Below are 27,307 nucleotides of genomic sequence, written 5' to 3'. Positions count from 1 at the left end.
ACAATGTCCAAGTGCATTCTATGCTCTGGCTCATTCTTTGAATAGGCAATTATATCATCAAAGAAAGTGTCCACAAATGCTCTATGTGGCTTGAAGATGTGATCTATCATTCGATTGAAAGTGAAAGGAGCATTCGTAAGTCCAAAAGGCATAACAAGAAATTCATACAATCCAAAAGATGACTTAAAAGCTATCTTAGACACATCCTCCGATATAATGCATATTTGATAATAGCCACTTTTCAAATCTATACCATTGAATATGGCTGCCCCTGCAATCTATCCATGATATTATCGATCCGAGGGTAAACCGATTCTTTATCATAATCTTCTTCAAAGCACAATAATCAATGCATATACACTATGAACCATTCTTTTTTGCACCAATAGCACAAGAGAACAAAAAGGAGATGAGTTGGGCTGAATCAGCCCTTTTACTAATAGCTCATTCACCTAACTCATAATCTCCTCTTACAGGGCTGCACTGACTCTGAAGGGTGGCTTATTAGGTGGGCTACTTCCAGGGATAAGATCTACACTATGATCTTCAGGCCTTTCAAGTGGTAGCTACCCTAGAAGTGACTAAGAAAAGCAATCAGCATACATCTTCAGAAATGACATGGGATTCTTCTCTAACTTAGACATATTCCCAACATTCTCCTCACTATCATCTTTGTCCTTAGTAAAAAAAAAGTACGCTCAAAGATAAATTTTCATTACTTTAGAAATGGCAACTGCAGATACAACAGGGACAAAGTCCCTTTCTAACTATACATCAATTGTGAAAGTCTTTCTCTTATGTTGAATAGTGATATCTTTTGCACATAAATCAATCACTGCATGCATGCAGTGACACCATGGCATACAAAGCAATACATCACAACCCTAAAGTGGAGCAATAAAGAACTCTTTGCTAACCACATATCCCTGTATATGCAATCGAAGCATTCCAATGAGTGGTGTAATAGGCTCTCCACGGCCTTTACATTCCATTCCAACTTCCCCCATGGGTCCCATCTCATCCTCTTTGATGCATAGACGGCCTACCGTGTCCAAAAAGATGAAGTTGGCTCATACATCATTATCAAAGAAAATCAATGCATGCTAATTCCTAATTTTGCCCCATGCTTTGCATAACTCACTATGCATAATCATTGGGCTGGTCAATACCAACATCGAACACCAATCCTACTGATATTTTGGGCTTCTTTTCCTTGGGATCTCCCTGATTTTCTAATTTTCTAGCTTGCTGCCCATTAGGACAATCCCTTGCAATGTGACCCTCCTATTCACAAATGAAACATTTATTTACAGCCCTCAATTCCCTACATTGTACCAATGTTTCGAAGCCCTTTCTTTCCTGTTTTGGCCTCTTTTTAGGCTGATTTTCAAATATGCCCATTTTCTCAACCTTTAAAAACTTTTTATTCAACTTCTATCCACTCTCTAAAAAGCCTGAATCCTTTCAACACAACAAAGCATCAGCTATAGCAAAAGTCTCTATGAGCTAAGACATACTAGAGACAGTGGATTGAATGCAAAAATTCTTGATTCCTTTAAGCAGCCCACAAACATTTTTCCACTTGCTCATGAAGGGGTACAGGGTGCTAAGAAGTGACAAGCAACAATACATCCCAAAACCTCTTATTATATTTGCTCCAAATTCTTACATTCCTTAGCATCTAGCTTATTCCAAGCTATCATGATGCACACCTCAAAGGTACTTGTCAACCAATTTGATGCAAACATTTGCTTGAATTGTACCCATATTGACAATGCTTTACCTTGCATCACAAGAGTGAACCACCACTGCAATGCATTCCCCTTCAAGAAAATAGCTGCCTTTCAAATCTTTGAGAACTCGATGAAGTTATCCCTTGAATAGGCTACATCAAACAGCTAAATGAAAGTCAAAGCTTCAGCCAATCTTGTGTACCATTGAAGAACTCAAACTTCACTGCCTTTCCACTCTCATCATAGTCTTTTGCTGACCCTTTGGATGTCAAGTTGTCATACATTGCCTACAACAAAAAGAATGCATTTGTTGAATTTACATCAAAACCAGCACTAAATGAAGCATTTGCATGACCAATACTCATTGAGCCCCACAAACATTCGAGGGTGCAAATGCATTACCAAACATGCTAGTTTGTGTCCCAAGCATCAAGTCAATGCTACCATACGTAGGGTTTTGCACATTTCCAGCCATACCCGAATACATTGAGCCTTGCATACCATGCATTGGTTGCTACATACCATACGGATTTGTGCCATACATTCCCGAATGTGGTCCCTGTCCAACCGTAGCATGAAAATTCGTGTTATCACCAAAGTATCCTGGTTGCCCCATCATAGCATAAATGCCTCGTTGTCCAAATCCACTGGATTGGCACTTCCATGATGGCCTTGCATTTGCATTCCTTGACCTATAAGTACCAATTGTTTTGCTTCATTAGCATCTTTGGGAGCTTCAAATGAAGGCTTTGACATTACCTTTGGTGCACCTTGCTGTCTCGAATGTATGAAAGATAACTCCTTCTTCTTGCCCGTGCTATCCTTCTTTGGAGTATTCAAAAATCGGATGGACTGAGGATCCTTTGCCAATTCAGCAAAGAGATTTATTACTATTCTCATTCGATTATTGAATTGGTCATCAAATTCCTCTTCACTTTGCTTGTCATCAGCCTCATTTTGCCTTGAAGGCCGTACATCTTGCCTAACAACAACATTTTCAACTTGTTATCCATGATCTGAGCCTTGTACAAGATTATGCATTGCATTTCGTTCTTCCCTATGTGAGTGTCTATACTGAGAGGCATCATCACTGCTTGATTCCATCTCACTATATGAAGACATATTGCTGTAATTTCTCAGCTGAGAGCAAAAATCAACCCTAGCACAAAGCTTTGGCTTGCAATCAAGTGCCTCGGACCCACCAAGTCAAGGAATTGAGGCCCACCAAGTCAAGGGATTGAGTGATATCACTACAAAGGAACCATGAAACCAATCTTCCTTCTTGGAGACAGTGGTAATTCCCTAATCAAGCATGCACTTACAGCAATCAATAAATAAACATAGATTGAAATGCATAATTTATCTTAATAATCTTAGACATTGGACACCCTATTGGCTCCAAAACTAGCGCTCCTTTTGGTATTTCTTTAACTTCGATTACCAATGGATTGATTACAAGCTAAGATTCCACAATCTCCTTGGCTAGCCCAATTAGGACAATTCACAAATTTCAAGTGCCCGATTTCAGTATATGATGTCTTCTATTGACACGGATCTCAAGGTGATTGCTAAACCCTAATTTCTGCAAAAAATTTAAGAAATCCCTCTATTGTCCATCAAATATGATTGAGATATGCTCCAAATGGTTGAGAAATGCTAAGATCTCCTGAGAATTCACTAGAGGAGGTGAGAGAATGCCAAAGAACAAAGATTTTTTATTTGCACACAAGAAATGGCTGAAATTGACTATTGCTTGCTCTAATCAATCTAGATTATTGTCGCTTATTGCCAAGGGAAGTGCCCAACTGCTATCACTTGCATTAAATGTTGTCACCTGCATCTGTAGGCATCATAAATGTGTTGGGTATTTCACTCACGCCTCACTTACGCCTACGCTCACATCGAAGTGTCGGTGATCAGTAGAACATTGGGGCATTTTTTACTCTCGGTAGGAGAAGTTTTTTCCCCCGGACTTAAGGTATTATTTTGTATGTGCTTATGACACACACTTACGGACACTTACCGTGTTCAGGTATGAACACCCCCCTACAACCCTAAGGTTTAAGGGTTGTACATTGTACTTTACACTCTTTCAGTCTATTGCATTGGGTGTCGTGCTTCACTCTCTACTATCTATTGTTTTCTGTGCTGAGCTTTGATCCTACCTTCACTCTCACATTTGGTATCAGAGCAACATTGGCTCTGTTGAACTCAACTCTATTCAGCATTCGGGACTCTCTGCTCAGTCTGAAGCGCCAAACGTCAGCTGCTACCCCACCAGTATCTAGCTCGCCAGTGCTGCCCATCAACAGTCGTCAAACAGCCACCAGACGTCCAGTAAATCGGTCGTTGCTTGCCTTAGCCCTCGCCTGTTGCACGTCCCGCTAACAGTTGCACGCCTCGACTGTCAATCACGCTACCCGTCCGTCAGACGACGCCACGTCAGCCGTCAGCCATCAGTCGTCAGACGCCCCGACACGCCACTACTGCGCCGCTCGTAACCTGTCAGTCGCCAGCATTGCGCATCAGCTTGCCTGTGACGCCTGATGCCAATCAACCTGTACCCGTCAAAAACGTGCCTGACAACTCTACGTTTTTTTTGTATTTTTTAAAATTTTTAATCTCTTGCAATTTCTGCAAACAAGGGTTCTTACACAATAGGCACAACATTCAGAAACGTGTCTGGGACACATTAAATGCAATTTCTGGACACAGTCATCAAAATTTTCGGGGCATTTATGTTTACTGGGAACATTGGCATACGCATTGCAGTTACAGTCACTGACAGACTGTTTTGACAAACTCGAGCCAAGCAAAATTTGGGGATTTTGCTGGTACAGTGTTGCTGAACACTGATTGCACATTGGACTGCGTGCATAACAGGCAGTTTTGACAGAGTGCACCTCTGTACACTAATTGCAGAAAGTTATATCCTGCAATTTCTGAAAATTTTCAGATTTCCAGTGAAGTTCTGCTTCGACATTGCTCTCTTGCATTTTCGGTAATTGAAAAATCATGGCAAATCAAGGAGGAGATGTTTTCACCTATGTATCCAAGGAGGACAGATTGGATGGAAATAACTATTCACTTTGGTCCTTCATGATGAAGAATGTACTTGTGGCCAAAAATCTTTGGGATTATGTCAATGGAGAAGAAGCTCGGCTTGGAGTTGTGGCTCCAGCTACTCCTCCAGGAGGACGTGCACCACGAGCACCTCAGCCTGCTCCACTTCAGCCACTTCCCCAAAGAACAGCAACTCAAAAAGCATCGGATACACGGGATGCATAGGCTTTGTGGCTGATTGCATTGGTAGTTCAGCGGTTAATCATCCCCCACATTCGTTCAGCAGCTTCTTCACGAGAAGCTTGGCTAACTTTGAAGCAGATGTTTGCAGGCAAGAATGAGACTCGCATCTCTTTCCTAAAGAAAGAGCTAGAGACATTGAAAATGGATGAAGGTGATTCTATTCAGGATCACTTGAACAAAATTCAGGACTTGCGAGAGCAACTCATGAATGTTGATGAGAACTATTCCGATGCACAGTTGATATCCACCGCTTTGAACTCATTACCTCCTTCGTACTTGGCTTTTCATACGGCCTTAAATCTCACAATGAGGATTGCCACGCAACCAATCACTTTTCTTCAATTAGTCAATTTTCTTCTAGAGGAGGAGCAAACACAGAGGAATAGTGGTGTGGATGCTATAGCCTCTGAGCATACTTTTATGGCTAGACAGAAGGGCAAAGGCAGCCAAGTGAAGAATGCTCCGCAGAGTTCTGGGACTTTTGGCACATCCCAGGCAAACAAAAAACAAGGGGACACGCAAGCCAAAAAGGAAAAATGCCATTATTGCAAAAAGCCAGGCCACTACATCACTGAGTGCAAAAAGCGCATTGCCAAAGAGAAGAAAAAGGAGTCAGGAATGTCTGTTTCTAATGCTCCTTCCACTGCTACTGAGTCTGCGTCCTTTGTTGCAGACAGGGACTATTGTTTTTACACATGCACTTATGACACCTCTTGGGCAGATCGAGCATTTAGCTCTACTGAGGATGCAGGCACTTGCTTTTTTGTCAGTGGTGCTTCTAGCCATATTACATCTTGCAAAGATTTATTTGCATCTGTTCATGCAGCTCCAATTGGCAAGTCTGTACAGTGTGCCAACAATGCATCATACCCTGTTAGAGGTATTGGGGAGATTGTGCTCACAGCCATTGATGGCTCTATTCTCCGCCTACAGGATGCTTTATTTGTGCCAGGCATAAAGAAGAATTTGCTCTCTCTCTCTTCTTTGGCACGTTGTGGATTCCAGGTCACATTTGATGATGACCAATGCATGGTTAGAGACAAAGAACACATGACTTTGGTCTTGACAGGCACTTTATGTCATGGGTTATACGAGTTGGATGCTCTTTCAGTTGATCTGTTAGCGTACTTAGCATCCACTCTTACTCCTGCTATGATACAGGCAGAGTTATGGCATGCTAGGATGGGGCATGTGAACTTTGGCAGCTTAATGCTCTTACAGCGTCTTGTGCGAAGGATGTATTTTGGGAAAAATGCATCGTTTTTCGTTTTCCTGTAATGTTGCTTTTAGAGCAACAGCCAGGACCTATGCAGACAAAGTCATTGGGAGAATGTTACTATTTTGTGACTTTTATTGATGACTTCACTCGATTTTGCTGGGTCTACTCTTTGGTCAAAAAGTCAAAAGTGTATGATGCATTCTTGGCTTTTCTTGCACTTGTTGAAAACCAATCTGGTTGTAAAATTAAAGACTCTCCGTTCGAACTGAGGGGGGGAATACATGTCCTCTATGCTGAATTCTTTTTTGAAGCAGAAGGGCATTGTCCATTAGTACACTACTACTTATACTCCACAGCAGAATGGGGTTGCAGAGAGAAAGAATCGGTCACTCATGGAGATGGCTAGATGTATGCTGAAGGCAAAGAGCTTGCCTCATAGTTTCTGGATAGAAGCCGCCATGTGTGCTTGCCATGTTTTGAATAGATGCCCCACCAAAGCATTGAAGAAAATTACACCTTTTGAGGATTGGAAAAGCCGAAAACCTTCTGTTGGACACTTATGTACCTTTGGGTGCCTTGCATATGCACATATTCCAAAGGTACTCATGAAAAAGTTGGATAACAAGGCTGTCAAATGCATTTTTATGGGATATAGGAGTGAGAGCAAAGGCTACAGACTTTATGATCCTATTTCTAAAAAGGTGTTTGTCAGTAGGGATATACTATTTGATGAAAAATCTGAATTGTCCCTGGCTGGTTTAGATACATATCACGCTGCCCGTGATGTATTTGAAGGGCTGCTGCCCATTACATTTGGTGATTCAGCTGGAGTTTCAGCAAGTGAACTCAATGTTCAGCCAGCTACTCCTTTGGAAAATGCAGAAAATCAGCCATTGGCTGATCTGAATATCCAGCAAAGTGCTGAAACTGAAATTCAGCAAGAGCTTATGCACAATCAGGAGGCAAGACAAATGCCTAGATGGTATTTACAAACTATGAAAGATAGTCATTTGGATGCACCCATGGCTGGTCGTACTAGAAGGCAAGCTCGTATGCATGATACTGCACATACCATGGAGTTTGTTATGGCAGCAAGCACCTTCGATGATGAGGAGCCTGAAGGTTTTGAGGATGCACAACAGAGTGTGCATTGGATGGCAGCAATGAAAGCTGAATTGGATTCTATCACTAAGAATCAAACATGGGATTTGGTGTCTTTGCCATTTGGGAAGAAAGCCATTGGAACAAAATGGGTCTACAAGCTAAAACGGAATGCAGATGGATCCATTGACAAATACAAGGCAAGGCTTGTAGCTAAAGGCTATACACAAAAAAAAGGCATTGACTATGAGGAGACATTTACTCCTACCTCCCGTATGACGACCATCAGGTCTATGGTTGCTTTGGCTGCTCATTATGGATGGACTGTGCATCAATTGGATATTAAAACTGCATTTTTACATGGGGAACTTCATGAGGAAGTATATGTACAGCAGCCCATATGTACAGCAACCCATTGGTTTTGCAGTTGAGGGCTTGGAACACGTGGTATGCAAGCTGAAAAAAGCTTTGTATGGTTTGAAACAAGCTCCTAGAGCTTGGTATGCAAAGATAGATGCTTTCTTGCTTAGCCAAGGGTTCATAAACAGCTCATCTAAGTCTACCCTTTACGTATGTAAAGAGGGGGGATCCATGCTGATCATTTGTCTTTATGTTGATGATCTCTTGCTTACAGGGACACATGCTGATCAGATTTCAGCATTTAAACAAAATTTGTAGCAAACTTTTGACATGTCAGACTTGGGGTCTTTGCATTATTACTTGGGCATTCACTTCATACATGATGCTAGAGGTATTGGGTTATCACAGTCAAGATACATTGGTAAACTTCTTGAGAAGTTTGGCTTACAAGATTGCAAGCCAATTTGTACACCAATGGAACCTGGACTTAAACTGTCAATACATGATGACAGTGATTTGTTTGACATACACACATATGCTCCAGCAGTTGGATGTCTTATTTACAAATGCAACACTAGGCCAAACATACAGTTTGCAGTTTCAGCCCTGAGCAGATATATGCATCAGCCACGCATGTCACATTGGCAAGCTGTTAAGCGTGTCGTCCGTTACTTGCAAGGTACTAGATCTCTTGGATTGCTTTATGCCAAAGGGGGACCACTGCAGTTACATGCTTACAGTGATTCTGATTGGGCTGGTGATTATGATTCACATCACTCCACTAGTGGCAATTGTTTCTTTCTTGGCTCGTCTTGCATATCTTGGCTTAGCAAGAAACAGTCCACTGTTGCCACATCATCATGTAAAGCTGAATACAAGGCAGCTTTCACTACCACAGTTGAATGCGTATGGATTAGACGCTTGCTTGTTGATCTGGATGTATCTGTTACAGAGCCTACTTTGTTCACTGACAGTCAGAGTGCCATTGCAGTGGCACGGAACCCAGTGTTTCATGCACGCACAAAACACATTGAGATACATTATCACTTTGTCAGAGAGGCTACATGGTGGTGATATCAGTCTTGTCTATTGTCCTATCACCAGTAATGTGACAGACATCTTCACCAAAGATCTTCCTCGTGAGAAATTTGAAGCATTTCGCCATGCTTTAAATTTGATCTCCTTTGGTAGCGGATGATCCTTGTACACTTGATCACTCTTCACTCCAGGGGGATTTGTTGGGTATTTCACTCACGCCTCACTTATGCCTACGCTCACATCGGAGTGTCGGTAATCAGTAGGACACTGGGGCACTTTTTACTCTTAGTAGAAGAGGTTTTTTTCCCCAAACTTATGGTATTATTTCGTATGTGCTTATGACACACAGTTACGGGCACTTACCGTGTTCGGGTGTGAATACCCTCCTACAATCCTAAGGTTTAAGGGTTGTACCTTGTACTTTCAGTTTACACTCTTTCAATCTATTGCATTGGGTGTCGTCCTTCACTCTCTATTGTCTACTGTTTTCTGTGCTGAGCTTCGATCCTACCTTCACTCTCACAAAATGTTGTCGCCTGCAACACCAAGGTCTCCTACAGCAATTGGCAACCTCCTCAATGTCTACACAACAAGAAATCAAACTAGCAACTTCCTCTCTCTCTCTCTCCCAAAGTCTCCAAACTAGCTGAATGGCTGAGACCCACCCCCAAAAACGTTTTCTTAGTTTACATGGGCATTTTTGCAAAGTAGCAACCTTCTAAACCCATTTTCCAACATTATCTAGTCATTCAATTGATTTTTAGAATTAAATATTTTTGAATTTTAATTTCAGCCCTTCTGACCTCGCCCAAAATTAAATGTGATTATCCATAATTAAATTGACTAGGCCATTTGCAACCTAGAGTGGTCCCCAACCTCTATTGACCCTTAGACTGAAATTAATTAATTAATTAATGCTAGTCCCTAGTATCACCACTAACACTTATTGGCAACCTTCTCAATGTCTACACAACAAGAAATCAAACTAGCAACTTCCTCTCTCTCTCGCCTGCAACACCAAGGTCTCCTACAGCAATTGGCAACCTCCTCAATGTCTACACAATAAGAAATCAAACTAGCAACTTCCTCAAATTTGCCAACTTAGAATCTAGACGAGCCTTCCTCTCTAAAAGGACAGCTCTAAAAGGGGAAAAAGTCTACCTGGAAGATGACCTCACACCCACACAGGTCGCACACCGTAAAGAATGCATGCCACAGATCCTAGAGGCTCGCAAAGCGGAAAAATGGGCAGTATACAGAGATGGTCGGGTCATCATCACAAATAAGCGCCAATGACGGGGCGCGGCCTATGAGACCCACCTGAGTTTTGCAGTGTGGAACTGCAACGGAGCTATGAAAACAGATGCAGGATTATTCCAGGAGACCTTCACCGGCAAGGACATCGTCCTCTACACAGAAACCCACCAAAGCCCAGGCACCTACTTACCATAAGTGAGGGGATATAGATGGGAGACGGCATGCCACCCTAGAGCCCGAACAAAAGAAGGGACCCGAGGGTCCGGAGGGGTGGCTGTGTTGTACAGGGAGGAGCTACAGCCCATGGTGCAAGTCATGCGGAAAGATGAGGAAGCCTGGTTCTTGTGGATCCGGATACACACAGATCGCCCCCGAGACATATACATGGCGGTGTGCTATTTCCCACCAGCACACTCCCCATATGCACCACCGAAGGGCGAGTCACCATACCTACCACTGTACCAAGATATCATGCACTACTCCAGCTTGGGGGATGTCATGTTGGCTGGAGAACGCACGCACAGTACAAAGGCAGACCCCCTTCTTTGAGAGCGAAGACCACATGTACAAAGAGATCGCACCGAAGGAGATAGGACTCAACCGGGCATCACAGGACACAACTGAATGCACCGAACATGGCGAACACCTACTGGCATTAGGGGGGGCACACGGACTGGCCATCCTCAACAGTCTCGACAGATGGCCCGGGTCGGATGCCCTCACATGCTTCCCACACAAGCACGCGGCCAATTGCATCGGACGGGGGGCACATGGAGCACCCACACAGAAACTGGGAGCAAGCACAGTGGACTATATCCTCGGCCCTCTATCACTTATCCCCGACGTCCAGTCCTTTAAAATATCACCTCGCCCACTCGCAGTGGCTGCCGACCATGCATACCTGCAATTTGACATAACCTGCAGGCATGACCTAACCCCCCCAGCGAGCAACCCCCCAAGATTCCCCAGGTACCACTTTACTAGGCTAACTGCGAGCGCATATTCCGACCATCTCTATTGGAGCCTGCGAGAAATGAACCCCCACGCACCCCTGGAGGAGGTCACAGCACAGTTGGCGGGCACACTACACACCTCGGCTATCGAATACTTCCCCCACACATCCCCCTCCCCCCACCCCACCCCTCCGAACAAGAATGTCCCACAAAATAGCTGGTACGACGCAAAGTGCATGGAAACCCAGCTCCGTCTTCAACAGGACGAAGCACGGGGAGTACACACGCATAAACAGGCACGCTTGATCTTCCGTCACCAAAAGACGGAAGAAACGAGCCTACCTCTCCAAAGTGGAACACGAATTCTACCAGCTATTCTTAGGACAGGACAGCAAAGAGGCATGGAAGGCGTTTCAAGAACCCCGAGCTCAGATGCCCATCACCTCCCCGGACACTTGGCACGCATATGCAACCTCACTATACCAAGTACCCAAGCAGCCCCAGCTACCCCGGCCCCCAGGGAGCAAACCCGGATCATCCACATTCTTCAGCACGGGGCGCGTTTGGGACGCCATTGATAGACTCCAAAATGGCCGTGCCCAAGACCACGAAGGCTTGGTAGCAGAGCATTTGACCCATGCTAGAGACATACTGGCACCTCTCCTAGCACACATGTTCAACAGAGCCCTATGCGAAGGCTTCCCAGCCAGTTGGTTAGCCAACACCATAATACCTATCCTGAAGGCCGGAGACCCCTACGAACTACCGAACAGTCATGGTTGGCCATGTACTAGCCAAGCTCTATGGATCCATACTGGACCACGAGCTGAGCAAGTGAGCAGAGCAACACCAACACCTAGCAGCAGGACAAGCATGGTTTAGGAGGGGGTTCTGCACCCTTGACCATATCCTCACACTGAGAGCCATCATAGAGGAGGGCAGAGCACATGGAAGACGAGTGTACTGCTGCTTCGTGGACTTCCGCAAGGCCTTTGACACAGTCCCACGAGCGAGGCTCACACAAAGACTACAGGAACTCGAGGTACCAACCGAAATACGATGGGGGATACTGGCACTATACGAATCAGTAACGGGCCGAGTTCGGGCACCGAGAGGGCTGTCAAAGGAGATCACCAGCACCATCGGAGTCAAGCAGGGATGCCCACTCTCGCCCACTCTATTTGGCCTCTACATTGATGAGATCTCAGAGTACATAGATAGATTGGGCGAGGAGGGATCGAGCCTGGGAGGGACACTGATACCTATCTTACTATATGCGGACGACATAGTCCTCATCTCCAACACACCCGAAGGGCTACAGCACCAACTGGACGCACTATAGGCCTTCTGCCAAGACAAAGACCTAACTGTGAACCTGGGGAAAACCAAGGTCATGGTGTTCAACACGTCAACCCAATGGCTCCGACGGTCGGTACCCCCCTTCACATACGGCGGAGAAACCGTGGACGTGGTCCAAAGATACGTCTATCTGGGGATTACATTCTCTGGACCGAGATTTACCCTGAGAAAATCCGCGGAAGATAGACTAACCCGAGGCTATGCAGCCCTCGGGTCAATGGAGAACCAATGTGCCCGCATACAGTTCCAGGAACCCCGGACAAAGCTCTGGCTTTTTGACACCTTGGTCACACCAACCCTCCTGTACGGGGCTCCCATATGGGGGTCCAATCTCTACCACATGCGGAGGGCCCCACAGGATCAGCCACTGCCTAAGGAGGAGGCCACCTATGAGGGATGGGAGCAGATGGAGAGACCCTTAATACTTATGATCTCACGGATGATCCGAAGCAAGCCCTCCGTACCACACGAGATCATCCACGCAGAGCTAGGGGCACCGCCCCTCGTGGCTGAGGCCCTCTTCCAGACTGTGACCTTCTTGCGCCGAATATGGGACCTGCCTCGGCACCGGTACCCCAGACTCGCCCTGAAGTCATCCAAACAGCTAGCAACACAAGGGGACACTGAGTGCTGGTATGCCCGAACAGAGACCTGGCTACGGCTCCATGGCCTGCACATGGATCACCTCCCCCCACTACAATACAGCCTAGACTGCCCACACCTGGAGCTCAGCCAAGAGGAGGTAAATCGCATCACCAGAATGGATATCATCCAGACAGACACCGCCAGGACATGGGTGACCCCCACGTCGGAACTAGGAACCAAGAAGGCTTTCTACCGAGAACACTTCCTGCATATCTCCCCGGACGGCTTCATCACCCGCCCAAGCTACATGGACACACACCTGTCTCACGGGGTCAGAAGTGCCATCGGACAGATCCGCACGTCCTCACACCAACTACGGGTCGAAACGGGCAGATACGGGGCCAACCCCCTCCCCCCAGAAGACCGAATCTGTCAGCTCTGCCATCTCGAGCCAGAGACAGAGGAACACCATATCTGTAGATGCCCAGTGTACTACGAAATCCGGGGACGCTTCCACTGCCTATTCAACGAAGGATTCGGACCACTCTCCAAGGTAATGGAATTCAAAGACCAGAGATGCCTGGGGCTCTTTCTACTGGAAATACGACGCCACAGAGACCACCTCCTACGAACCACGGAACAAAGACAAGGAGCCACCAACCAACGCACACTCAACGACTTCTACCAAATACCAGCTACCCTCCCCACCGAGCCCCCACCAGCCCAACTGGCCTCCCGACCCCCGGGGACCACCTTAGAAATAGCCACAGTGAGAGGTAAAGCCCGGCGCCCACGCCCCGCCGGCCCCCATCACCGCAGAAGACACTGGTCGAAGATACAAGGGATACTACGCCGCCATCGGAGGGCCCTGCCCCGCCGCTTTAGCCTCTCCATGCTAGACCGACCCATGCGGGACATCTTAGGATGAACACCCCAGGAGCAGTTCCACACCGCACTGGGAGTACCTCTAGATTGTATCTAGTCCAGATATCATTTTGTACCTACTCAATTTAGTTCAACATAGCATAAATGTTAGCTTCACTAGGACTTTTGAAATCTCCCAGACATTTGTATACAACATTTTGGTCTCATAGGCCAACTTGGCCTGTTGTAGACGTTAATATAACTTTCTTCTTTCTTTCTCTCTCCCCCAAAGTCTCCAAACTAGCTGAATGGCTGAGACCTACCCCCAAAAACGTTTTCTCAGTTTACCTGGGTATTTTTGCAAAGTCGCAACCTTCTAAACCCATTTTCCAACATTATCTAGACATTCAATTGATTTTTAGAATTAAATATTTTTGAATTTTAATTTCAACCCTTCTGACCTCGCCCAAAATTAAATGTGATTATCCATAATTAAATTGACTAGGCCATTTGCAACCTAGAGTGGTTCCCAACCTCTATTGACCCTTAGACTAACATTAATTAATTAATTAATGCTAGTCCCTAGTATCACCACTAACACTTATTGGCCAAAAAACTATCCTAGGGTCAAAATTGACACCAAATTGACCACCAAAACCCACTTGGCATAACTCAGCACAACTTTTGCCTTTGACACCCAGTGCATCCTCGGGGTCCTTGGCCTACTACCATGAAATAGCTGCCATGTGCAGTACATGTACTAAACAACCTTGCACATTTGATTAATAACTTAAACAAAAGTTATCGGCAAGATTCAAGCATCTCATGTATACATTGGGCTAACTTCTTTTCCATGTTGGGCAATCTGTAGAGGCAAATGCTTATCAGTTTACTCTTCCTGTGTTTGTTTCAGCAGTCAGTTGCTCTTCTCTTATTTTTCATCGCATGCTGCAATGCAACCAGACAACATCACTGTCAGATTGATTTCCCTTGTTAAAGTTTTTGACCAAAAATGCCACATATGCACACGTGCCAGTCACACAGGCTAGGAAAAGCAGAATCCACACACACACATATTTAACAGTCATCCTAGTAGTGAGAAAGCTCAATGCTTTAGAAGAATTCCACACATGTGCACACACTCACTCACACATAGATTGTCAAAAGCAGAAGCAGAGGAGGGGCCACACACACTCTCTCTTTAATAATTCATACTAGTGGTGGGAAACCCAAACATGTTGAAACCCCAAGGACAATTGTATCCAGAAGTGAAGCATAAAATATAAAGGTCACACCTCCTACCTTGTCATGAGAAGAAAGCAAGGACAGATGTAAGCATGCATGCACACGTCTACACACATGCACCCAAACCCCCAAAAAAACATGCATGCGGCCTCCCTTCCAAGCACAAAAACACAGACACATACATATGAACTGTCACCTGCGAAAATGTTTTATACATCTTTTTGCTGCCTGGGCATCAAAGGGAGGTATGATATTTGCTTTTCACCAGTGTAATCTCCAAACATGTTGATCCCTCTGATCAATTTTACAAAATCATGGAAAGCTGTCGTTTCAAATGTAAGCACAAGGCATCTAATGCTAGAAACTTTACTTCTTGTTATGCATTCTTTCCCTTACTGAACGAAAAGGATGGGCAACCCTATTTATCTGCACCTATTGAGTATGATTCGTGTATACCTTCAAAAAATTTTTACTCCCAGCAGTCTGCAAGAAAGGAACCAAATCTGGTCCTGCAAGCTCCAACAGCTCAGACTCCAAGCCAAGTTCTATCATTGTTTGATAAAGGTATTCATGAAAAGCTCTATCCGGCCACCTCATACTTAACTGCACTATCTGTCTGACATACTTTTCCCTCGAAGCTGCATCAGAGACTAAGCCAGAAGGATGCTGTGGAGAACCAAACCCTGAACGAGGACCTTTCTGAGCACCTTCTCCCTTCAGATTCCGCAGTGCGTTACTGACAACCTCATAGCATTGCTGACGTGTAAGAAGGGCCATTCCACGTCGATTCTCATCAATGTGATCATTAAAAGCCTCTTCATTTGGATCTAGAGCCCTTGCTTTGCGTAAAGGCAGTTCAACCACTGCTTCATAGAACCTGTCCTTTATGACCATTAATTATCAGTGAAAATCAACCCCCAAAAAATATTGAGGAAATAAATAATTAAGAATTGTACATAACAAAGACTCAAATGTTAGCACATTAATACAAATGTTTAAAGCCTTCAATTTGTAGCATAGAATCAATCATGAATAGATAAAATCGAAAATTCCGTACTCAAAAATTACCCTGACTGACAACTGGAGGAAGGGAGGACATACTGATGTTTAAAGAGCACGAAAGTAATGTGAAAATTAAATTCAGTGATGGGGCATCTTAAATTTTGCTTGTAGTGTGGAAAGGACATAAGTTGTAAAGTCTCACAATCAAAAGGCTTGCATTCAAGCCCCAACGCCATGAGCAGGAAAGATTACACATTAAGGAAAGTGTGGAAGGGTAAAAATTATTTGCATCATAGGCACTTCATCACTGCTCACCTCATACGCGCTATATCTGGCCTATGGACAGTTCTTTCTGTCTAAATTCATGGCTGAGCTTTTGCTTCGATCCATCTAACAGCATACCAAGTGCACACAATTAATGACATCGTGGTTTAAGTTGGGAAGTTTCATTGGTAGAGAACTCAAGATAGTTTTTCATCCCTAGCACCTCCTCCTTGAAGCAAGGTCATTTAGAACAATGTTTCCTTTGAATGACGTGTATAAAAATATAATGATCATCTGGACAATCTCTGTCTCTAGCCTTCTATGATGTCAGTACTTTCTATGGACTTACTTTGGTAGAGCTAAGCAATGTTTCCTCTCAAAAGGGTTAATGTCAATGCCATTCGAAAAACTGGAAATTCGTTTCAAATCAAAGTGTTTATGTCTCTGTAATTTGAAACTTCTCTTGTGGTATAAATCACGTTTTTTCAAGCCTTCCATTTAAGTTGCAAAATTTGACCTCTCTTGACTTTATAGTCGCAAGTATGATAAGCTGTAAAGCCCAAATCAATCACCCAATGAAGCCACCTTAGACCTTACTTAAAGTGGCTCAGGATAGACAAGTTGTGATGTCCAAAACAAATAATTGGTGAAGCTGCCTTAGATTATAATTAAGTGGTTCAGGATGGTCATTCAAATTATGGCAATGTTTTCATTTCCACCTTGATTATTTTCATGTGCATGTCTGAAGTATGTTCCTTAAACAGCTGCTTCAAGGAGTGTTGATATTCAAATGCACATGACCCAAGAACATTATCAGAAACTAAAAGAACTGATGGACAAAACTTGATGCTAAAGCTAAAGCCATCCTAGTACCTACTTGGACATTTGTAGGGTTTCAGTTCCATCTTGACTGCCATGTTAAGGTGAATTGTATTTTCTTTGTGGTTTGGACAGCTAATATTGTTCAAATTCAAGTGTCCCATCTTGATTGCTATGTTAAGGTTGAAATGTGTTTTCGTTGTGGTTGGACAGCTAATATTGTTTATATTCAAGTGTCAATGACTTTGAACCATCATTGGACACAAAAAGAACTAATGCCCTGGAGAAATATAGTCATGGATTGACCTACTTATTGACATCTGCAGAGTTTCACATGATGCCTGAAAAGATTTTTGATAAATAACACAATATCAAAGTGTCTCCTCTATACCTGATTTCCTCAAATCTCTGACAAACACTGAGAAGATCTGCAGATTCTGGAACTTTACCAAGTAGCTCAAGAGCTTCCCTAGCTAGCTTTTCCCTCTGCTCTGCATCTGTAGTTTCCCTTGCTTTCTCCAAGCATTCCACTGCTTGGTAAAATGTATAATCAGTCTCCTGGTAAAAACTTGGGCAACCATCACGCAATTTCACACTGATATCATCTACAGTGCCTTGGCCATCTGGTCCAACGTAGTACTGCATTACCAAAAATGTAGCCAGTGATTATATGTAATACAGTCCCTTACTTGACCATACAATATGTCAGGCACGAACCATATATGCCAAACTAAACTTCTTATTTGCAAGGCAACTTATACGGCTACCCTCATCCACATAATGCCCAACACCCTTACTTGACCGTAGAATATGTCAGCCACAAATCATACACTTGCCAAACTAAACTTTTTATTTGTAAGGACACTTATACAGCTACCCTCATCCACAACATGCCCAACAATCTTGTTCTTGCTTTATTTACCCTCATCCACAAGATGCCCAACACTCTTGTTCTTGTTTTATTTACCAAATGTAATCACATAAAGAATCAATAAAATGAGGAAGCATCTGTAGTACGTAAGCTGAAAAGGATGGTTTCAATCATAAATAGGATTATAAAAAAGAGAACAATTCCACTCGAAATAACTAGAAGCTACAGTCCACAATCACATAAGATATTATTGCAGAGTTGGATTCCTAATTGGGATCACACCAGCTAATCAGCCCTGTACAGCAGCAAAGCTTATTTACTAGTTCACAGAATATATGACTTTGACCAAAGCTAAACTGGATCTTTCAAATTTGTAACAACTATTTGTAATCCAGAAAAGAACACGTTCTTGAAAACAATGAAAACCATCAATCACCTCCATCAAAGCTGCTACAAGCCGTGTAGCCATTTGTTCCCCCTCCTCAGAGCAAACCAGCTGGTGGAATGTAAGATGGGCCAGTTTGCGTCGCATATTACCATCAAAAACCTGTGCTAGTCGTGTTATATGATGCTGAGACAGCAGTTGCAGCAGTAAAAGTGCCTCGCCTGATCTTCTAAGCAGCCTCCTGATTAGCTCCATACTTCTTACCTACACAAAGAAGGAAACAAAGAACTGTGACTTGCATCAAACAACTATGGAGTGGAACTGCAAATCAGAGCAAGTATAATAGAAAGGCACCTCCATGACAGACAATTCTGCAGAATTGTAAGGCATCCTTTGCCTTTTGTGAAGTGCTCCCTGGGTGGCTGTCCCTCGAGGTGCATCAAATAGATTCTTGGTCACTGAATCTAGGCCACCATTACCAAAAAAGCCTGGAAGATCCCCAACACCAAAAATTCGTCCGTACTGTCCTCTTCTTTGATTTCTTCTAGCTCTGATAAACTGCTCCAATGCCCTTACCTTATCTTCCAAAGCCTGTAGAGCCTCAATGGGAAGCCTGCACAAGACAATGCCACCATCCTTATCATCAAAACTTGATTCTCCTTTCAACACCATAACAGGAAGCTCCCACACTGGCCAAAGCAGCCTAGCTGCACACAAGCAAAGCCCTTCATGTGCCCCAGAGTAGATCGGTATAGACTCCTGAACCACTTGTCCCATGTTGAATGCCATGCCTGATGGGGCTACTGTACTAGGAGTTGCAGCTCCTCCCTGCATCTGTGGCACACCTACAAGCCTGGGATCTTCAAATGCTTCTGCAGCTCTTTCAGCAACAGCTGATGGAATGGCTTTACCTTCCCCTACAGTGAGCCGTGCAGCAAGCAGCAGGCACATTGCAGCAGCTTCTCCTGCTCCATACCGTTGGAAAAAGTCTTCCAAAAGGGTGTGTGACATTTTGTTTTCCAAAATATGTTGCAACAAATCAACAGGCCTGTTAAATACCAACTCGATCAAACCCATGTTAGTAAAAATGATAGATCTCCGCCTTGGCAGAGTATGTTGTGTTGCCAGCTCTCCCCGTGCCCACAGTCGTTTTGCTCTGATTAACTCTCCTTCTGTAACATTGAGGTCACCAGCTTCCCAAGCAGCAGCTTCAACTGTTGTTATGAAATCGGGCAGAGGAAGGACATCCGACATGGCAAGTGTCCTCCCATCAACACCCAAAACAGAGACTGCCTCTTTCAGAGCCCGAAAGTTTCTTCCTGTTGTTGTTGAAGATCCTAAAGTCAAACCTCCTGAAGAGATTGTCATGTCTCTAGTTGTAATTAGTAACCTCGATACAGTAGGAGGTGATGCATCAGAGAGTAAAAGTAAGCTACTGGAATAATACGCAGCTTCCAACTTCAGAACAAGGCTTTCTGTTTGAGGACGAGCAGTCAGAGGTAAGCTACCCAAGGTGACAATGCCTCCAGCTCCTACTGAAGGAGCTGGCCGGCTCGTGACAAGCTTTAATGTACATGGTCTTTGCGACATCCCAGAAGAACCATTCAGTCCTCTATTTCCAACTGAAGTAGATGTTGTAAGATACAGCCTGCGACCATCAGAGGTAACTGCAACTAAGTGCAAAAACTTGGACTCTATTGGAGATATTGTAGAGATTGAGACTATGGGAGACTTGTGTGCACGGGATACAGCTCGCCTTCCAGAGACACGTCCACCTCCATAGCGGCCATCTCTCTGATCACCCAGATTTCGTTCCTCGGCAATCTTCTTGGGTGCATTGTCCCCACCCTTTCCAAGATCAAAGACCTGTATCTTGGATTCATGTGTTCGTGAGTAAAGAATGTTCCTCTCATCATCGATTGCCATTTCTACAACTGGATCTACCGTACCAAAGGTAAAGGAGTTTGGCAAGACCCACCTGGATAGCAACTGATAAAATCAGATCATGTCCACAGGCTGACTTGATCATTTCTGAGACAGATAGGAACAGAAAAGGAACAAATGGCACCTTGTTAGTAAGCTACCTAAGCCACCAGTATGGCAAACTTTCCGGCATCGACTTTTCCATCCTGTACCAGAACTGTAAAGCAGCTCATATATATGTCCATCTCGGCCAGCAAGGAATATACGTCCTTTATCTGTAGTTTGTATGCATGTCATAGTGATACCATCAGAGGGTATTGTATAATCATGGAGGGGCTGCATTGATAGCTCCGCAAATGGATCAGAACCATCACCAGTTCCCGATATGCAGACACCAAGCAAAACAATCTGCATTTTATGTAGAAGATTGATTACTGGCCTATAGCCATTTCAAGCTGCCAAATAAAGACCCACAGTATTTCTAGGTACCTTCCCCTTCTAAACGGTTGAAGGACTGTTTACCTAGATTAAATTATTCTAAGAAGGTGATGTACAGCCTTGCTCTGCTACAGCCTTTCAAAGAGAGAATATTTATAACCACAACAGTTAAGAGCTTCACAAATCAGCCACAAATACATAAAATAACCATTCGATTGCTCTTCTTAAGTTTTCAAGAAAAAAACAAAAGTCACCTCCACCGGTGTTGCCAACACCAGAAGATACTGTATTGCCTCCACAAATATACCAGGCCTTGCTTTGGCCAGACCAACAGCACAGATTGCCTGTTCCTCCCCATTGTACTCTGGACAGGACCCATCCCTGAAATGATAAAGATCACCTGTAGTTAAGATGTGATACAAAATAGCCTTGAACCCTTCAAAGTTAAACTAGCTACAAGTGTCAAAAGCTCTGATTTTTCATTTTCTGTAACAATAAAGAACACACCACTTATCAAATCTCCATAGGAAGAGACTGTTGTCGACAGTTGCCCAAGCTCTACGGATACTTGGAAAGATGCCACACAGAGCTGTTCCTTGACCTCCAGCTGCATTATACCTCTCAATGAGAACTGGAGGCAGTTCTCTATTGCTTGCAATATCCACAAGTGGTGGCCACTGCATCATACTCATAATTAATGCACTTTGGGGGGGAAACTACAAAGTTCAATTGTTGATATACTAACAAAACCAATTCAATCGTACAATATATCTAACGACGCTGAGATTGCTAATTTTCAATGATCTTGAAGCTTGTTTCAGTCTTTCACTGTGCAAGGCATTTTAATCTCTAAAAAGGAGGTATTGCAAAACAATCACCTGCAAGTACAAACTCATGCTTCTATAACCCAAGTGTGGCAACATAAGAGGGTCATGCCATTAGAAATCTCACATTTTTGAAGGTTCAACACTTCTGTAAAAACATGACTTTTCTAGTCTCAATGCATACAGTAAGCATAGATCCAGCATATTTCACCTAAGTTGATTCTTTCTAGGTAATAATCTTTTGATTTAAAAATTCAAAAGCATGTGTTTTTTGGGACTAAGCCAAAAATCTAATGGAGCCAGCCTTCCTTCCATGTAGAGATGGTAATAACCTGATTATAACTTAATTACAGCAAGCAATAATTACTGAAATGCTGAAACACATGCATTTACCAATCAATCTTCGACATTGGACACCCTGTTGGCCCCAAAACTGGAGCCCCTTTCAAGATTTCTTTATCTTTAATTGCAATTGAACTCGAATACAATGGAATTCCTTCAATCCCCTTCACAATCCAAAGCCCCTTGCTGTCAATAACAACTACCAAGTCTTCAAATTGCTTTTCCCCTTAATTTACTCCAGCAATTGGCCTTCACTGACTCCTTGGGAAATGAAATTTGCCCCAAATTCGAATGTTGACTGCTCCTGTCACCAAGTCGTGATACTTTTTGTAGTTGCTTTCCTTATTTACTTATATAAATATTTTATTTTTCTTTTCTTTAGTTGTTGTTGCTTTTTACCCCCAAAGTTCTCTTGGATTAAGCCAAGATCTTTGAATGGCCAAAAGAGGCAGCCACTGGGACAAATTGGACTAATGGTTTGTCTGAGCCTTGGGACCTGATTGAATGGGCACTGAAGAATAGAATGCTAGTGGTTTGGGACGGTGTGCTTAGCCACTGGAGATGGTGCAGGACAATGAGCCTAGCCAAGACAAAAGATGCACATGTGAGAAGGAGCACGGGACTTCGAGGCCAATCTGGTGTTAAGCGAGGGAGTGAGGTCTATGTTTGTGTGTGTATGTGAAAAGACCAGGTATTAATTGAAGGGACTACCGCTTTATGTGAGTCATAGATTGGTTTCATAGTTCCATCCCCAAGATTTGAATTCTTTTCTGTAATAATTTAATCTCGAACAGTTTTGGGTGAAAAGGCCATACACACAGGTTTTACAGAGATTACAAGTGAGAAAGACTATGAGATTTTTCTTGGATACAGTATTTGCTGGATATAGGACTAGAGAGATAGCATGCATGGACAAATGCAAAGGAAAACTCCCTCATGAAGAAGAGAGTTCTTCTGCTCATAGACACCAAAAAGAGTATTGATACACAGGTGTCAGCACCTTCTAGAACCGAGATGGAACCACAGGTTTAGGAGCAAGAACAGGAGGACTTGTTTATGGCACAACCCCTCAGTATGGTTGGCTCTTTCGAACAGCTTGTAAAGAATCCTCGGATGCAAAAAATTTTGAAGTCACATAATGAGGATTCTCAGGCTAAGTCATCACATCATACCATGGAGCGCTCAAAAAGGCAAACCTCTAATGTGCATGAGCATGTGGAAAAGACACCAAACATGGAGACAAGTCCAGTGCAACAAGAAGCACAAGCACAAGACCAAGGAGTGAATGGTCAAGGCAGTAATGCACAAGTGGCACAGCAGACTATTCCTCCTCACTTTGCTACCTATCCTAGTTACTTTGGTGATGGGTCAGTTTTTCAAGCAATGGCTGGATTACCCACTAGTTATCAAGGATACTTGCCCAGAGGGCCACCAGAAATGATGCCTATTGAGGCAGTGAACCCACTTTATGCTAATATTGGTCTACAGCCCGGTTATCAAACTTTGCATAGTCCTTATTTGATGCTTGGAGTACAAAATGCAGTGGCTGGTTTTTCTCATTCTAGTGGGTATATGGCAACTAAGACAAATGAAATTAATGCTGATAATGCGCCTAAGAGACTCCCCTTTTTACACCCACCTGTCTATGACAACCTAACACCAAACAGTACCAAGCCTAAAGACTTACAAAGAGGGTGGTCAGGCATTAAAGTTTGAAAACTTCAGTGGTATGCAAGATAAACTGAAAGCTTTGATGTTTATACAGCAATTTGATGCAGCTTACACTGGAGGGAATTTTACTGAGACTTCTAAGGTGCAGAAGGTTGTAACTTTTTTGAAAGGTAATGCTTTGCAATGGTGGAACATATTGTTGATGCAAGGACATGCACCTGCCACTTCACTCCATTTTAAACAATTGTTTGCAGCTTCATGGTTAACCAACACGTTTGAAGTAGATGTCATGACTACATGGCATAAATTGGACGCAGCAAATTGTGCGGATTTAGAAGAGTACAATAAGAAATTTTGGGAAGCACTTTTGCCCGTGAGTTCTTACAGGATGGTGCCCCTGTCAGAACAAATTGAAAAGTATTGTTGCGGTTTGCCCACAGCCATCAGGGATTATTGTACCAAGACCAGGGTTACAAATATGGTACAGTTAATTGAAAATGCTGATGTGGCAAATGCATTGTTGAAAGGAAAAGCTAACAGCTTTAAAGGTACTGAAAAAAAGAAATCTCAATTTAAGCAATTTCCAAAAAAGACCAGCTTTACAAAGAAGTCTTTTTGGAAGAAAAGTTTCCAGCAGCAACCTCAGACTTCTTTTAAACAGAGCAAAGGACAAAAAAGGCCCCTTTTTGGCAAATCATCAGAAGAAAGAAAGCCTTTAATGATGGCTGGGAAATGCTTTATATGTGAACAGAAAGGCCATATTGCTTCTAAGTGCCCACATCAATCTTCTAAAGATGCGGAGGATAAAGATACGCCAAGTAAAAAGAAGCCCAACATCGGCTTAGTGCCTGATATAGTGGGAGATCTTATCTCACGACTGGAAATGGTGCAAAACAATGAGTCTCGCCAAGACAGAAGATGCGCATGTGAGAATGCCCACGGAATAAAAGTCACCGTAATTGAGCCACATTACACTTTTCGATGTGGTTGCAATGATGAAAGTTGCTCATAACAACTTAGGGTCACCATCCCTAAAATTTAGAGAATTACTATTTTTGGACCCTAGAATCTGTTCGTGTCATTATCTTCGTCCTTGCACGAGGATTAATTCTCCAGTATGTGCCGAGGTCAATTTTTGCACTGATCATGGAGAATTTTAGACTAGAAGGTTTAAATGGAAAAATTGTTACGTGTATGCCATATGTCACAATTTGGGCATAAATTCCCAAAAGAGAGAGAGCAGCAACATTGAATACTAGAGGGGCAGATCTGAACGTAAAAAAAAATTCATGCGGCTGAGAGCAGATTGCTGCAAGTACATCAGCTATGGAGAGTACTTCTTTGTCTCTCACTCATGTACGGAGGTAGAGCTTGCTCCCTCTGGTCAACTCTCTCTCTCTGTTCTCAGAGGAAATGCTCTGCATGATAGACCGATTCAATCAAATAGACCTTTGATTAAAAATTAATCCAAATGTTAAGTAAAGCAAGCAAAATTTCACGTGCTCGTAACATCTAACATGCAAATCTAATCTTACAAAGTGTAAGTGCGAGAAAGAACATGAGAATGACAATACTTTGATCTTAACCAACACGATCAATTATCACCATGATTTTTTTTTGGGGAGGGAGGGAGGAGAGAGAGAGAGAGAGAGAGAGAGAGAGAGAGAGAGAGAGAGAGAGACAGAAGTTCACATGACGTTCAGAAGGAAACCGGCCCCTCCCCCTTTACAGCAATTTATTGAAACAAACCATCAACATCGAGTACTTAAACCATATACAAAAGGACTAATTTACTGCAATTATGAAAATTAGGGTTACCCTAATTTCTACAAACTCCGAGCAACAAGCTAATTTTCTTCTTTAGTGCTTGGATTAGATCAAGCGAAGTAGAAAGTGTTTCTTGGATGTGAGAGAGAGAGAGAGGAGAGTACAAAGCATGTGGCTGAAATTTCAGCATGAGAGCTTATTCCAAATAAATAGAGAGACCTTCAATATATAGATCTGGGGCTTGGATGCTCAAAAGTGAAAAGTAGAGATTACAAATGACAAGTGTTTGCTGAAAATGACAAGTGTTTACTAAAAATGACAAGAGTAGAGACACTTGTCTCTTCAAAATAACATGTTCTATTCTAGATGCCACATGTCACTTTTCTAAAGAAAAAAGCTTCAAAATCTTCTACTCTAAAAATCTCTCAAATGGTTAAACTTTTGAGATAGTCATTGAAAACAAAATTGTTTCTTGAGAGATTCCGAAGCCTTTGAAGCAAACATTACTCCCATTTGAGCAACTTCCAAAATAGTAAATCTCCTAAATTTTGGGAGTCACCAAATTTAGATTCTGAATACTTAATTATATAGGTTTACCAAGTCATGGTTTGTTTCTTTGATCATGGTTTGTTTCGTTGATCATGAGCATTTAGTTTCACTTTCTGAAACCACTCATTATATGAGCTTCTAGTCAATGTGATTATCCGAGTATTAAAACTTAGTCATCTAAGCTTTTTGGTCAATCTGACCACCCGACTAAACTTTTAATTTCTCTTGGGCATCTCGTCAATATCGACCCAAGTATAATTATAGGGCGTTCTAGCCATTGGCTATCCTTAAATAGAAAGATTAACATTTATTCATATTTTAAAATACTTAAATAATATAAATTGCCATTTAAAGTACATGAGTATCAAATAAATTTAAACCATTTAGCCAATATGTATTGGTAACAATTGATATACAAGAGGTTGGTTATATCCCTCCCTCTTGAAATCTATCTCATCTGCAAGAGTCAAGATGTTGCTTGAAGATTCTGATCCTGAGCTTCTTCATAAGCTACAAGTATTTATGAATAGTCTTTAAAATACTATTATAGCATCCATTTAAAATTTAATGTGAGCCATTTTTAAATTTCAAAAGGTATTTTCTCGAAATGTTTCTTCCTTGTTTCCTGATCATATGAAAGATTATTTACTCAAATTAAAGGATATTCTCATGTTCATCTACTTCAAATGGAACCTCTATTACAAGTTCTAATAATGGAGGCCTTTCATAAGGTTTTAAAAGATGCATATGAAAAGCATTGTGAATTCTCCAATGCTCTAGAAATTGCAATCTATAACAAACATCATTAATCTTTTCAGTGACTTGAAATGGCCCATATAATCTTGCTATGAGCTTAGTGACTTGGAATGAAAGCTTGTTAGAGCTTCTTAAATGAGCTTTGTTAAATTTCAACCACACCCAATCTTCTTCTTGCAAAATAAAGTGTCTTTAATGCTTATCTATTGCTTTCTTTCGCTTTTTCCTAAGATATTTGAATAGCTCGTCTAACTTCAGTAACAATTATATCCATATCACGCATGAACTCATTAGCATAAAATATATACTTCATTGTTTCGAGAAAATGTAGTAAGAATGATTTTCCATATATGATCTCAAATGGTGTTTTATCTGTAGAAGTGTAAACTATATTGTTACATGCATATTCTATCAAAGATAAATACTTTTTCCATTGTTGGTTGGCTACATGGCAAAAGTACTTCAACATATCTAATCTTAAGAGATTGGCTATCTCACTTTGACCATCTCGTTGAGGAAGACAAGAAAAAAAAAAGTAAGCTTTATACCCAAATTTTCAAAAAGAGCTCATCAAAAAAGACGAGTGGTTCGTGGATCTCTATCACCCACATGGATTGTGGTAACCCATGATACTTAAGGATCCGTTGAATAAATATTATAGCTATATGTTGAGACT

General features: G+C 42.6%; 3 protein-coding genes across 3 annotated transcripts in view; 2 read left to right on the top strand and 1 right to left on the bottom strand.

Moving 5' to 3' along the window:
- The window catches only part of NUP155 (nucleoporin 155), a 98,399-nt gene that overhangs the window by 38,071 nt on the left and 33,021 nt on the right, over positions 1-27,307 (bottom strand). Inside the window, exons 2-8 of the mRNA XM_087681680.1 lie at positions 21,230-21,399; positions 20,977-21,103; positions 20,430-20,692; positions 18,716-20,339; positions 18,413-18,625; positions 17,497-17,744; positions 15,477-15,897 (exon numbers count right to left, since the gene is read on the bottom strand). Of these exons, the coding sequence (XP_087537806.1) occupies positions 15,477-15,897; positions 17,497-17,744; positions 18,413-18,625; positions 18,716-20,339; positions 20,430-20,692; positions 20,977-21,103; positions 21,230-21,399 (3,066 nt within the window). The remainder of the gene's footprint in view (positions 1-15,476; positions 15,898-17,496; positions 17,745-18,412; positions 18,626-18,715; positions 20,340-20,429; positions 20,693-20,976; positions 21,104-21,229; positions 21,400-27,307) is intronic.
- Positions 11,995-14,759, top strand: LOC148033710 (uncharacterized). The gene is made up of 2 exons (XM_087682253.1): positions 11,995-13,687; positions 14,692-14,759. Exons 1-2 carry the CDS (start codon positions 12,361-12,363, stop codon positions 14,757-14,759), a joined length of 1,395 nt encoding a protein of 464 aa, XP_087538379.1. The 5' UTR covers positions 11,995-12,360.
- LOC148033709 (uncharacterized) lies at positions 23,122-26,586 on the top strand. The gene is made up of 3 exons (XM_087682252.1): positions 23,122-23,498; positions 23,563-24,445; positions 26,470-26,586. Exons 1-3 carry the CDS (start codon positions 23,122-23,124, stop codon positions 26,584-26,586), a joined length of 1,377 nt encoding a protein of 458 aa, XP_087538378.1.

This window comes from Lygodium microphyllum, chromosome 7 (genome assembly GCF_053477565.2).
Source record: "Lygodium microphyllum isolate KBCC chromosome 7, Lygodium_microphyllum_v1.1.10, whole genome shotgun sequence".
Lineage (NCBI taxonomy): Eukaryota > Viridiplantae > Streptophyta > Polypodiopsida > Schizaeales > Lygodiaceae > Lygodium > Lygodium microphyllum.
Note: the sequence above shows the minus strand (reverse complement) of the source record. Positions and strands in the feature narration are given on the sequence as shown.